Genomic DNA, 15,051 nt, shown 5'->3' with positions numbered 1-15,051 from the left:
AAATTCCTGCTCAAAGCTGTCATGTTGGATGAAGTTGCATGCTGTATACCATTCTCTACAGCATCTCTAGACCTTTTTACATCTTTCAGATGCTCCGTGTGAGTTTGCTCTCGCACGATGAGAAACCTGACAATTCTGTTGTTCTCTAACATATGTCAATCAATCTGCATGGTGTCAGGCTATGAGCACAGGTCCCACTACAGGATGTTGGGCCTACTATACATGTCTTTTGCATGGAATCTGTTGCCTTCAGTTTGGTCATAAACATACACATGTGTAGCCTGCTAGAGGTCATTTTGTAGGGTTCTGGCAGTGCTTCATCTTGCTTGTGTTGCTTTGTATGAAAACACATGTGTTTTATCTCTTAGACATCTGCCTGGCTAAATTACACACTAATGTTTATGTAGGTTCACCAACATCTGTGATAATTGACCTTGAATGAGATTAACCTATTGTGTTTGTTTTTTTTTTTGTTTTGTTTTTTTTATTCTAGCTCTTCATTGTACAAGGCTCCCTGGGCTCGGGTCCTAGTGTATGGCCTCGGTCACAAAGTGAAGAGAAACGGGCAACTGAATTTAATAGAATCAGTGTGTTTTCCCCGTGATGCCTCTCCAAGTAACACAGGCTTAACACCACCTCCAACCACTAACCAGTACCCAACTGCAATCATTCCCACTGACAGGATCCATGTCAAACTAGGTACTTATTTTTTACTAAGTCAAAGTTAGCTAGGAGAATTTGAGAGAAGAAAAAGCAATTTATTTATAAGCTATCAAAACATATCAAATTCATGGAACCATTAATCAAGTACTGTAGCCTAAACTCATACCCATTGAGCCATGTTGTTCACATGTAACCAATATCTATATCGAGTAAAAATATTCTTGTTTTGCTTTGCCCAGTATGAAAGTATAAAGCTCCATTTATTATGATTATTCATGTATAACTACTAAATAGTTTGTTGGGTAATTGCATAATGTAGGTAGAAAACAAAAATCTGCACCCTTTTATGTAAATTTAAAGGAGCTTTAGAAAATGATCCATCTATGTCCTTGTCTATACAGGTTAACTACATGCAATGATTTGGACTGTTTCTTTTAGTAATCTAATACACGTATAGTCTAATTTGCGATTTTTTTCTGTTCTAGGGGTGTCTCCATCTCCAGGAGCTGTGCTAATTATCCATTCTTTGCCCTTGGAATTTCCACTTGCAATGGCTTTCACTGAGCAGCTTTTAACCTGGAAACTGGAAGATGGAGATGAAAGGTCTGATGATGAACTTGATACAGTCCCATCCTCTATTCTGCTGCAGGTGGTGGAACTTCTTGGTGAGACGCTTAATTCTTTGTTTACTGTGATAATATAAAGGAATAGCTGCCTGTTTGAATTTGACCCACAAGGCTAGAAACAGCAATGGAACTAACATTTCCAAAAGGCAATACTGATTTTTTTTACAACTCAATTCCCTTCTCTTTAACAAATGTACTTTTTGGGACAAGTAAAGTATGTTGATACTGCATGTACAGTGAGATGCATATTTGTGCTAATGCTAAAGGTACTTTCGGGCTGCTGGGACAAATTCTGCTGTGATTCACATGTACTGCAGTTGTCATTAAAGTGTCAAAAAGAGCAAGCTTTGTGGAGCTCTGGTGAGAATATCTTCACCTTTAGCTTGGCAAGAAGTCTTTTGTTTTAAAATTCTGTTTTTGTAGATGTATAACTAGGTTCTAAAGATATTTGTTCGTTTTTTCTGTATTGTTTTATTTAGCAAATTTATTTTGGACTACTGACCTGGCTGCTGTTATGAAGGAGCTCCTCTTCCATCTGTTGGCTGAGCTATTACGTAAAATTCACCACCTTGAGCAGAAAAATAATCCTGCTGGACTGTCATCTTCAATAGCCCTTCAACTAAATCCATGTCTGGCAATGCTTATGGCTCTGCAAACAGAGCTGCGCAAGTTGTATGATGAGGAGACTCAGAACTGGAGTTCAGGCAATGCATGTGGTGGCACTGTTTCTGGTATTACTGAACAGGGCAGGTTCTCCACTTACTTCCATGCTCTCATGGAGATTTGCCTTGCTGTGGCAGAAGTTACTCTTCCCATTAATATGAGCACTGCAGTGAGTGTGATGTCTTCAACAAATTCCACCAATCTTAGTGACTCTTCTTCATCCTCCTCATCATCTCCTGGTCAGACTCCGCAAAGTCCAAGTTTGCTCTCAAAGAGAAAAAAAGTCAAGATCAAACGTGACAAGGCATCCTCAGCCAAACGCACTACTTCACGGGGAGCGGAGAGTGATCCAGCCTTGCTTAGTATGGGAGGAAGCAAGCCAGAGGACATGTTATGGTTTCACAGGGCACTGACCCTGTTAATGATTCTCAGGCATCTTACAAGTAAAGATCCACAGGGGTTAGGAGTTACAAATGATGCCATAGCAGATGCCAGTCAGGCACTCGTTGGTCCCACTGCCCATAGCCGCTTGCTTGTTATTTCAGGGATTCCAACACACCTAGAAGAGTCTGTTGTTAGAGGGGCTATTCGGAAAGCATGCAATGCTCATGGGGGGGTTTTTAAGGATGAAATTTACATTCCCCTTCAGGATGTGGAACCTCCAAAACCAAAAGAGAGTACAGAAGGAGCTGAATGCAAAATGGATTCAGAAAAAACAGCCACAATGCAAAACCCTGATAACATGGATATTAGCAGTTCCAGCAGTGTGACTCCCGCAGTTAGTGTCAGTGCCTCTGCATCTACAAGCCAGGCTTCATTGTGCAGCTCACAGGGTGTTTCTCAGACCACCAGTGAGACATCTGTTGATCAGTTTCCACCTGAACTTGCAGTGCCTCAAGGCCTTTTAGAGCCACATGCCATATCTAGCCAAGAAAGTTTGGACCTTTCTATATGCAGCACGGGGAGCATGGGCAGTTTGGGCAGCCTTGTCGAACAACTTGACAATGTAGAGATATCTTCTTTGACGGATGTAGGCTCCATGTTTACAACAAGTTCACTGGATAACCATACATCTATGTCCCGACCAATTAAAGGATTTGCAGTTGTGGAGGTAATGTTATTTGTTTGTTTAGTATTTTTCTTAATACCTGGATGCATTTTACAGCTCTCTGTGGTAGTGGTCCTGTGCAGAGTTGTAGTGTATAAGGTGGCCTTTAGCATACCACTAAGTTATCATAAGATCAGTCTCTTATCCATCCATTTCTATCTTCAAAAAAAAAATAGGCTTGTTGTTTAGCTGTTTATCCTATTTTTCTAAGAAGAAAATATTTCATGATGTTTTGGGACTCTCTAAAATATCAACTTACTTATAATTATTTAGTTCTTGACATTCCACTATATTATTATGCGTGTCTTCAGTCTTGACACTGCAATCTCTTTCATATTGCTGTGCTTGGCTTTATTAGTTATATTTACTTATAATGATATATAAGTAAATCTGTCTCTTTAGGGGAGTGAAAGTATTAAATGCACTTTAAGAATTGTAAACATTCCTCGGAATGTTTTGTTGCGGATTTTGTACTAGTTTAGTAGATAAGGACCAAATAAAAAATAGTAGTTCTTTCTCTACACATTTTGGTTTCAATATAGTCTGTAATATCAAGTAAAACACTTTAATTGTTCCTTTCTCTTTTAGGTGCGTTCCAGAGCCAAAATTGAAAAAATACGAGCAAGCTTATTTAATAGCAGTGATCTTATAGGTTTGTCTAGTCTGGATGGTGAAGATGAGCTTATGGAAATGTCCACTGAGGAAATACTTACAGTCTCCACAGTAAACCAGAGTTTGTTTGATACCCAAGGAATTCCAGGCTTAGGAGATTACTTCAGTGATAAAACTCTAAAAGGTGAACTTTCATTTTATTTAATTATGTTTATAAACACCTTTTGGATTACTATTGCTGTAATATTTAATACCGACCAGTGGATCTGCTATTGTATTTACGTGTTCAGTCAGGTAACAATAGTGTGCTCTCTGCTATCACTATGGTGTAAAAACACCATAACCACCATGCTCTTTATCATTTCGTAGGTGAAAAATTGATTCCAGAAGCTCGAGATGTTCTCACAGACATATTCAAAAGCTGCATTCATGCTGAACAAATGCTCAGCCTGACTCCTACCAAGTTTATAAAAGTATCTGATATTTATCTAAGCAAAGAGCAGATCAATTCTCAGACACCAGGAAACCTGTTACATACATTCTTCACCAATGTTCGTCCCCCCAAGAAACTTCTGGAAGACCAGCTTACACAGGTAAGGGTTTCTAACTTGACAGTTTTGTCCTTACTATATACTTTTTCTGGTTTTTAGGTTTTATAGGAAAGGTTAATAGAGTAACAAAAGAACCTAATTAAAGTATGAGGTTTCATTAGTAAAGTGGATTTCATGAAGGTGACATTTTGGTTTCCGGTGCATGAATTGGAACTCCTTTGTTATATTTTTTTTGTGTGTGTGTTATGTTTTTTTTTAACAATATTAGTGTATTTCTCTCTCCCTTTTTTGCTGCAGATTCTGAGGAAATATGGCATTCCTAAACCAAAGTTTGATAAAAGCAAATACAGTAAAACTGGAAAGGAGCAGCATCCTGTTAAGGTTGTGTGCACCAAGCGTCCAGTGAGCAAACCTTCTGCTAAAGACAAAGCTGTGTTAAATAGTGTTCGGTAAGTATGATAGTATCTACCTCTCTTACTTAGTTCAGTGTGAGTCTGTAAGGATCTTACTATATATACATGGCACACTGGGTCTTTGGTCACAGATTAGGAGCCATGCAGAATGGGTTGATGGTGGGCTGCCAGAAAACACAATTTTGTAATTTTTTTTTTTTTAGGTTAAAGCCCCAGCCTTGCTTTTTGTGACTTGTGCATGGTCCCAAGCGATTTGTGAATTGAATTCTATGAAGCTTGATGGGGCTATTTTAAATAAAGTGTATTTACAACCCAAACATCCTTCTTTATTATCTGTTGAGATAAACCGTTTGATACCCTCTGATACCATTGTACCCAGTCAACAATGGATTGTTTTCTAAAGTTCAAGTTTCATTTGTTATTTCTTTTAGTTACTATTTAAGTGATTCTGTCTTGTCTTCTTATGGTTTCATTGACCTTTTTAGTGATGGGAGTGTTTTTGACAGGTGTTGTCGCATATTTTTGGTTGTTTTGCCAGTAAGCTTATTTGAACTTTGAAGTGTGTTTACTCCATTTCAGATTTCAACAGCTCTGCTTGTAGCTTTGCATGAAGTACTTTATTATTGGTCTCTGAATGTAAAAGTTTTCTTTGTCTTGAGCTAGCTTCCCCTTGTTCACTCCAAACATAGCTTGAGCCTTGGGTCTCTCTATGTTCTGGACATTTATTCTTGGTCTGTTGGTTGCGTCCCTTGTCTGGAATACCATCTCAGTAGGACCTTTCCCTCACACTTTCCCTGTTCTTGACATGCCACCTTCTGGTGACTTGTCAAGCAAAAAACTCCTTGTAAAAGTGTTGGCTGATGTCGTTATGCCCATTATTCAGTTGATTTTTTTTGGATATCTCAAAATTCATTCAAGGACAAAGAAAAGGAGATTTTAGAAATTATCCAACCAGGTATGGGGAGAAACATAATAAAGATGCACTCATTTTTAAATACAGTATGGCAAATATCTCCAATGGTGTGCAGAAAATGACCTATAAGTACTTAGGTTAGTACTTGGTAAGATTTATAAATCTTCCTAAATTATTAGTTTTAAACTAGTAAAAGTTTTATCTAGATTCTATCCTGATGTATCTTATTTATATGTTTGTATGTATATATGTGTTTTCATATCCACAGAACTGCTCTGAGTGAGAAGAAGCCAATTGTAAAACCAAAATCTCCAGAGAAGAGCCGGCCTGATGACAAGGACAATGACAAATCACCCACTAAGAAACAAGAAAGTATGTCTGTTATGTAAGATTGCACATGCTTTCTTGTTTGTAATTTTACTATGATGTAACTTTTGTTTATCACATTTTCAGTTGCAGAGGAAAAGTACCTGACACTAGAAGGTTTTCATAAATTTGTGGTTGACAAAGCTAAACACGACATCCGAAGCATCTGGAGAGCTATTCTAGCCTGTGGCTATGACCTGCACTTTGAAAGGTATATAGGCATTTTTGTGTTACTAAATAGTAAGATTGATTTTTCACCTGTAGGGTTAGAGCTCAGCATTGGTGTTCTCCCACAATGGAAGGTTTAAATGCTGTTTGGGGTGGGTGGACATTAAAAAGCATTATTACTAGCCTTATTCATTACTCCTTAAGGCCTTCTCCTCTCTGTGCGACTGATTCCACTCCAAAGTCCTTTACTTTTTCAGGCACTCTGACATCCTCACATGCAATGCAGGACCAACAGTCTTGCATCGTAAAAGAGTATGCCAAAGGCTTGCCCACAACCAAGAGAATCATGGAGTTCCACCAGGCAACAAATTTTTAACCCTTGCAATTTTGGAGGGGGAAACCCACTGCAAGATTAGTTTTTGGATTTTCCAAAATATCAGCTTTAAGATTGTTTATGATTAAAAACCAGTTAACATCTATGGAATAATGCATTCACAATTTTATTGGATAAAACAGAAGCTCAAAAATACTGTCAACTTGCAGAATCAACATATTACCACTGTAATAATGTTAGTCTTAAGGTGCTCGAGCCTAATAGAGAGTGGATATCGCTAGTCATTCTTCTGTGCACCTTTGCCCTACACACCTTATGGACCCATACCTTGCATCAAAATGTTTTGTGGCAAGTAGCCCTTCAGAGTTTTCTGTTCAGTGGACCAGTCAATGTTTTTGTTCACTGTTACTACTGTTCAACCACAAGAGTGTCCTGAAGCTGGTGGACCGTGTAATCACATTTTTAAAGCACATCAATGTTTAGAAAATTTGAAGATTTTATTTTTTTGCAGTATGGCAGGTGATGCAGCAATAATGTTGTTTTATAAGTAAGCTTCTGACAAATTGCATGTTTTTCCTCCAGGTGTTCCTGTACTGACACGCGTCATGCCCAGAAATCTAGCAGAAAATGGACCCTTGAAATGGATGTTGCATTAGTTCAGCATATCAACCGTCTTTGCCGTCATCTGGCCATAACACCTGCCCGGTTACACCCTCATGAGGTCTATTTGGATGCTTCAGATACTGCTGATCCAAGAGTGTCCTGCTTGCTGAGTAAGTGATACCTATGTTGTGTTTGTAGTTCAGAAAACAATGGATCTGTGAATATTGAAAATATTTTATTGAATATGTGGCACTTAAACACCTATTTCTTTTAATAACTTGTTTCTACCCTTAAGCCTTACACATCAAAGTCTCTAATTCTCAGAAGTGAAATGTGTGTTGTTTACTCGTACATTGCTACTTTCTTGTTTTATTCAGATGTCCCAATAGAAAGTCTACGACTCCGATTTGCTCTTCTACAATCACTGAACACAACTTTAGAAACCTTTTTCCTGCCACTTGTGGAGTTACGACAAACAGAAGTGTATACACACAGTATTTCTGCTTTACTCCAACAAGCAAAAGGTGAAACTTTTTTTTAAATTAAACCATGTTCCTGAATTGTACATCTAACAAAACCTCAGATTTCAAAATCGGTAAAATTCACGCTATCAAAATGTCTTATCTCCCGAAGTTACTTTATTTGTTTCGTACACTTCCCATTCCAGTTCCTTTAGGGGTTCTTTAAGCTGAACAACGAAGAGTTTTTTCTTTTATATAGCACCTCAGCAGACCTTGCCTCTCCGAAAAAGTGTTATATCATTCTAAGTTCTCTGAAGATCTATCAGTACCAAATTTCTATACGTACGTACTAGCAGCTCAATTGGCCCCTCTGGTGGCATTCTCCAATCTGGGCCCAAGTATATGCTGGTGAACTGCCCTCGGTGCCGATGCATAATCCACTGTGGATACCACCAGCGGACCTTACTTTGTCATATGCCCTGGGTCTATGGGATAGGTTAAAATTACCCGCAGGGCTGATATCTAAACACACACCTTAGACAGGGATTCCTAATTGCCCTTCTTTTGAACCTGCCTATGACAACCCAGTAGCATTTGGTTAGTGGGGTTCCATGTCTGTCCGTTTTGTACATAAACTATATTCCTTCACAGGAATAAAATCTTTTGCCTATCTACAAGAATATTGGGCTTTGCCCTCCAGCAAAATGTACCGTTATATGCAGATTCAACATTATTTGTTCGATTTAGTAGTAGTAGTTTCCCTCCACAACTATCAGCCTTTGAATTGTGCTGCCTGCGTAACCCATATTCTTCGGGTTTAATAGCTTTTCCTTATGCAATATTAATTTGAACCCGCAGTATATGACAAAGCGGGCAGTTGATTTGAATTTTACTATTGATTTAGAGGAGTGGGAAGAGATTTGGCAGGCAGTTGCTAAATCTTCACCTAATGTTACGGCCCAAGAGAACGCTTAAAAAATACTATTTAGATGGTACCTGACACCCAACAGAACAGCCAAGTTTGTTACAGGCAGCACTTCTCTATGTTTCAGAGGGTGCGGAGCTATAGGTACTTTCCGTCACACTTGGTGCGATTGTCCGGTAGTTCTCTGACTCTGGATTAGGGTTTGTAATCATATAAGGTGTGTTTTGAATATATCTATACAAAAAAAAACCCTTGGGAAACATTATTTCACATGCCAAAACCACTCGGCAAGTTATAGCGGCATCATGGAGAAAACCTACCCTTACTATTTTAGCAGTTATATCTCGGTTATCTGACACTATGGTTTTAGAGAAGATGTCTGCATTAGTTAATATTACTTTTCCCAAATTCTATAGAATTTGGTCCTCCTGGCTTGAGCCATCACGCCTCCCCTGATTTAGATTGCAGGTTGCTACAGTTATGATTAGTTACTTATATCGCTAGCCAACTTAGTCCTAAATACAAGTTGTATTTTTACCAGGCTATTCACAATCACTTTTACTTTTTGTATCAGTCTTTGATGTTTTTATTTCTTCTGTTCAGTTTCTTTTTTTTTTTCCATTATATGTGAAAAAAAAATGAATATTACAATAAAAATGTATTGAAAACAAAATCCTGAAATAGGAGATTATGTATGCTGACATTACTATTTTCATCCTAAAAATACTATCTCTCTAATTAACACACTTATCATTTGCCCTAAATACTTCAAGACAGTGTTTCACAACCAGGGGTCCTTGAGCAAGGATCAATTTGTGCCTCTAAAGGTGACATTCTTAATACTGGCCAGTAATTTAAGAGAAATATTCCCACTGACGACCATGTTAATATACTGTGAACTGTGGATATAGTAAATTAGGAAGGTGTTCCTTGAAAACCTGAAACATATTCATGTTAAAAAAGTTGAGAAATGCAATGTTAAGTCATTGACCAAGGGATTAGAAATCTTGTGCCAAGATGCATTGTTATTCTGAAATTTTACTGTACACTTGCTTGTATTATTGTAGAAGTATTGCATCTGTATGTTGTAATCGGCTAAATCTAGATATGATAGTAATTTAAACTACGAGTTGTTCACTTGATTTCTCCTTTTCTTAATATAGGACTAATCTTCTATGATACAAAAGTTACAGTGATGAATCGTGTCTTGAATGCAACTGTGCAGAGGACTGCTGACCACGCAGCTCCAGAAATTAGCCTGGATCCGCTGGAAATTGTGGGAGGTCAGAGCACTTAATTTTTTTTTACTGAAATCCTTGTTTAATAAGTAACAAAACCACTTTAAAAATTACAGAACCAGCTTACTGGTGCAGAATGAATATACATAATATATTTGGATAGCAGGAAAGTGTTGTTTTGGTTGCTTTTTCCAAATTGACATTTAAATTCACAACATAAATTGGACCTATAGATTTGCATGTCATGAAACATACTATGACTTGTGGCCAACTTACCAGCCTGCCTGTTGCTTATACACATTCTAGGTTGCATTTTTCATAGTGCACAGATGAATACAGACATGAATAATGATGTAGATGCTGTCCTTTGAGGCAGACCACTGTTTACAAGATAGAGAAATCCCAACTCCATTTCTTTTAAACTTCCCCGGGTAATGATAAAACTCAGCCTTTTATATCCATCAGGTCTCCCTAAAAATGACCAGTTTAAACAGGTTTCTAACTGTAACTGTAATTAGTAGTTCATTATTATTCCTCTATTTGTATTGTGGTTTTATTGAGTTCTTGATAAAGCACACAAGTCATTTAGCCATGTTAAAACATGGTGAGATTGGTTTGATAAGCTCCATAAATATTTTTTTCCCACTTTTTTTTTATTATTCCATTTAGGTGAAATTAGGACCTCTGAGAACTCTTACTTCTGCCAAGCAGCACGGCAGCTAGCCTGTGTTCCTTCCTCCCAACTGTGTGTCAAACTGGCAAGCGGAGGTGATCCTACATATGCATTCAATATTCGTTTTACTGGGGAAGAAGTACATGGAACAAGTAAGTAATTAAACAGTTTCCTCATTATGTAGGGCTGCAGTAGAATGGGTTCTAGTAAATGTGCAGAATACAAGTTTTATCACCTCTGCAGCATGCAGTGCATCCTATGGTACTGACAGTTGTACATAAGTTTCAAGCCACATTTTTCTTGATATTAAATGTGCAATTCTGTACAGAACTTTAAATAAGACTTTCTTTTTTGTACAGAAATACATCTGCAACTGTTTTATAGGTGGGTCTCATTGCGGTCACCAAGTCATTGCACACAGTCCAATTTTTCTAAGTGCATTTTTAGGGTACATTGACACATTGTTATTTAAAGTGATTGTAATGCTATGATTTGTTGTTTTCAGGTGGATCTTTCCGCCATTTTCTGTGGCAAGTGTGTAAAGAACTCCAGAGCTCATCCTTGTCTCTCCTTTTGCTTTGTCCCAGTTCTGCAGTCAATAAGAATAAGGTAAAAAGCATTGGTCTTGTCAGACAGACAAGTATTTGTTTTTTTAATGGTTGTATTGATTTTATGTTGCCAGCTTAGCTTTAAAACATCCAGCACAAGCAACACTACTGACGACAATAAAACCTAACATAAAAGTTAATTCTCACTCTATTTCCATTTTATTGGAAAAAACATTAGCTGAAAATTTACATACTGGTTAATTTTTCCTCACAGTGTAATGTTTATAAGGAATTGTGTCTTAGTAATACTGATTTTGTAATTTGTATATGTATTTCACAGGGGAAGTACCTACTGACACCAAGCCCTATAACCTATGCTGAGGAGCAGTTGCTCCATTTCTTTGGTCAGTTACTGGGTATAGCTATTCGAGCAGATATGCCTCTTCCACTGGATCTACTGCCTTGTTTTTGGAAAATGCTTGTAGGAGAGCCGCTGGATGCTGAAGAAGATCTTTATGAGGCCGATATTCTCACCCACAACTACATCAAGAAGTTTGAAAATGTAAATTTTTTTCACTGTGTTTTGCAGTTTATGTAAATCATCTAAATGAAAGTACTAAAATAAAACATTGTAACCAAAAATAAAAGGTATTCACATTTAGGTTATTATGGGGGATAGGATCAGAAAGGAAAACAAGGGAAAGCAAATTGTACAGTATGACAGGCAAAGTTATCAATGCCTGAAATAAATACAGAGGCTGCCACTTTGCTTCTGAAAATGTTAATTTGTTGGCATGCTACCTATAAATTACAAGGCCCTGTCTAATGATGCTGAATGAAAGACATTCATGACAAGAAGACAAAAGATTTGTTGTATAGGAGAGCAGTGGATAACAGAGAAGAGTAACATGTGGCATCCAGTGAATGATGAGGATCTTTGGTCAGGTTCTGGGGGGAGAAACTAATTTGAAACTGACTGGACAGAGGTTAAAAAATATAATTGTTAGTTATGAAAATTCCATACTTTAGAATGTCTGAATAAAATAGAAGCAGTCAAAAAGTAATTAGAAGTCAAGCATGTGCATGCAAATGGATTTTATTGTCTTTTGCTAGAGCTTCTGTATCTTCTTGCTTTAGATAAATGATGAAACCGAGCTGGAAGCACTTTGCGCTGAAATAGTCTCACAGCATCTTCTCACAGAGAGCCCTGATTCCCCCAACAAACCCAGCTGTAAATTTACATATTTGACAATGACTGGAGAGGAAGTAGAACTTTGTGCAAAGGGGAGACACATCCCAGTAGTGTAAGTATCAAAAAAGTCACACTGTGCTGAGAAAAAAGGTTAACAGTGAAGTATTGTTCACATAGATCAGGGATGTCCAACTCCAATCCGCAGGGACCACATACAGGCCAAGATTTTCATAAAAACATTTTTCAAGTAAGTTATCACACACAAGGAAGTAGTTTAGTATTCAGGGTGATAATTTCGGCACTTGTAGCTAACAAGATTTCATGATAATCCTAGAAGAAATAGCCAAAATTTGACCTGATTGTTCATCTAAATTTTTTCACACTGTATAACCCATATTAGAGGCGGCAACAGTTTTTACATTTTTATCTTTTTTTTAGCACTATAAAAAATAAATTTGAGTAAAACAAAGTCGTCTTTTTTTATTCAAGTGGATAAAAAAAGATGAGAGGAGGCCTTAGATAGGGCTTTTAGGGTTAGCAGGCGGTTAATCGCTCTATGAAAATATACATAATATAATTTTTTTTTTTTAATTTCTCGTGTGGTGCAGTATAATACAGTGTAAAAAATTGACACCACTTTATTGTAATTGACTGCTATTGACAGCGGCAGACTTATACAATTCAGTGTAACAAACCTGTTGTCCATTTGGCCTCTTTCAGAAGAATTAAGCTACGTGCACACTTCCAATTATTATCGTTGGAAAACGAACGACGAACGTTCGTGCACCATATATACGAACGATCGTATAGCACCGATCCTGCACATAGAGGTAACGACACGATCGTTCGTAGATATTGTACACATAATAGATACGATCGTTTGAGCGATAGAGGAACTATGTGCACGACAGGAAAGTGAACTGACGTTCGTTCATCACGCATGCTCAGCCCATGGACGATCAACGAACGACCGTACACACGAACGATGTTCAACGATCGTCGTCCAATCCGATCCGTCGGTCCGGTCGTTCGTTTCCAGCGACTTTCCTCGTTCGTCGGCGTCGTTGGTTACTTTTTTACGAATGATTTTTTTGCCCAATCGATCGTTCGTCGTTCGATTGGAACGATAAAAATTGGAAGTGTGTACGCACCTTTAGACACTTGAAGACCAACTCCTAATACTAATCTTACTAACAACATACCTCCACTCCCTAGTGGTGAACAGATGTCTCTACTTCAGCTATGGTGTTGGGAAAACTTTCCCATTTTTGATAGCTTTATGTTGTAACATAAAAAATTACCACTGTAAGTAACTGTTAGTCGTTGTAGAACATCATAAGGTCAAGTATAAAGGGCAAGCAACTTTTATGCAACGCAGTTATATAAACTCTTCTTTTAAAACAAGAACATAGAGATTTGTTTCTTTGTGTTAAAATTTAGTAAAGCCCTTACGACATATGCAAAGCAATTTTTAATACTTTTTATCTTTTAAGCTGGGAAAACAAGGACATTTATGCAGCAGGTATTCGTAACCTGCGATTGCGTGAGCTAAGAAATCAAGACTGTATGAATGCAGTGCGAGCTGGGCTGGGCTCCATTATTCCTTTGCAGCTTCTTTCCAGCCTAACCGCTTTGGAGATGGAGCTTAGGACCTGTGGGCTACCATTCATCAATCTGGAATTTCTGAAGGTAAGAGATTAACATGGACTCATCCTGCTGGGATACATACATTGGATATTCTAGGAGGAAACCCTTGCATGCAGTAAGGAGGTCTCCCCCTATTTCCCTCCTACAAAGTCAAGATTTATTACATATTTCCCAGCACAAGATCTTATTTTTTGTAAGCACAAGATCTGGCACTACATTATCAAGGGGTCGTCTAGACCCAGGAAGGAACAGGCAGCACCTTATGACAAGGCATGCAGTGATAGGGGTGTTAAGGGAACAGCACAGGATTTAGATGGGCATGTAAGGATGTTTATTCTGGACAACCTGCAAACAAATGCAAAAAAAGAAGAACTGGGCAATAAATATTAAAGTGTATGGTCCGCTTTAAGCCATTTAATATGGCTTACCCGCCTGTCTTGAAGAATGCATTGTGTCTAATTCAGACTTTAAGGTACTGAGATGAGTAGCTTGCATTTTGTGTCTAAACAGCAGATTAAATTTAGGAATTTATTTAGGGGCAAATTTTCAACAGGCTGTACGAAGATCACAGCTCCAGAGAAGCTGAAAGCTTACCTGCTATCTAAAGTTACACAACATTAAAAGAGAAATATTTTATGTTTACCAAAAATAGTTTTTACCCTGACCCTCACAAAAATGTACAAAAATCATGTTGTTTCCTTTAGCTGACTTTTTTTTTTTTTTTTTGTCCTGCAGGCTCACACAATGTATCAAGTTGGACTAATGGAGACAGACCAGCATATAGAGTTTTTTTGGTGTGCTTTGGAAATGTTCACTCAGGAAGAACTTTGTAAGTTCATCAACTTTGCTTGCAATCAGGAGCGTATTCCCTTCACCTGTCCTTGTAAAGATGGGGGACCTGACACGGCACATGTCCCACCTTATCCCATGAAAATAGCACCACCTGATGGAGCAACAGGTAAAGCATCTAGGCTTTTTTGTAATGATGAACTTGGCTTTTCAGTTCTAAGAAAATATTCTGTGGGTAGTAACTAAACAGGTAAAGCTGCATCCCTACATCTATATGTTGGGAAGCCTTTCTGTTCTAGATTTACAATAAGAACCGTAGGCAGAGATATTTTACAGAAAGATAGGGATATCTGGTGTTAGAAAATAAAGAAACATGTTCAAATAATCTGTTTATACTGGATTTAACAATGAAAACTGGTTGAGTTCACACCAAGCTTGACACAGTAAATATAATTGAATCAATATTTTACAGCTTACAATCATAACTTATCTTTTGTATATAACATTGTGGTTAGTGTGACATGATACCTAAAGGGTAGAATCAGCCAATCTGTTCTT

General features: G+C 37.8%; 1 protein-coding gene across 1 annotated transcript in view; it reads left to right on the top strand.

Moving 5' to 3' along the window:
- The window catches only part of HECTD4 (HECT domain E3 ubiquitin protein ligase 4), an 89,607-nt gene that overhangs the window by 71,641 nt on the left and 2,915 nt on the right, over positions 1–15,051 (top strand). The window contains 17 exon segments of the mRNA XM_072413941.1: positions 494–699; positions 1,149–1,328; positions 1,769–3,063; positions 3,649–3,856; positions 4,042–4,265; positions 4,521–4,672; positions 5,818–5,921; positions 6,003–6,126; positions 7,000–7,190; positions 7,398–7,544; positions 9,570–9,689; positions 10,314–10,469; positions 10,823–10,926; positions 11,206–11,427; positions 12,003–12,169; positions 13,551–13,746; positions 14,440–14,662. Coding sequence (XP_072270042.1) covers positions 494–699; positions 1,149–1,328; positions 1,769–3,063; positions 3,649–3,856; positions 4,042–4,265; positions 4,521–4,672; positions 5,818–5,921; positions 6,003–6,126; positions 7,000–7,190; positions 7,398–7,544; positions 9,570–9,689; positions 10,314–10,469; positions 10,823–10,926; positions 11,206–11,427; positions 12,003–12,169; positions 13,551–13,746; positions 14,440–14,662 — 4,019 coding nt within the window.

The sequence above is a fragment of the Pyxicephalus adspersus genome, chromosome 6 (genome assembly GCF_032062135.1).
Source record: "Pyxicephalus adspersus chromosome 6, UCB_Pads_2.0, whole genome shotgun sequence".
Taxonomy (NCBI): Eukaryota; Metazoa; Chordata; class Amphibia; order Anura; family Pyxicephalidae; genus Pyxicephalus; species Pyxicephalus adspersus.
Note: the sequence above shows the minus strand (reverse complement) of the source record. Positions and strands in the feature narration are given on the sequence as shown.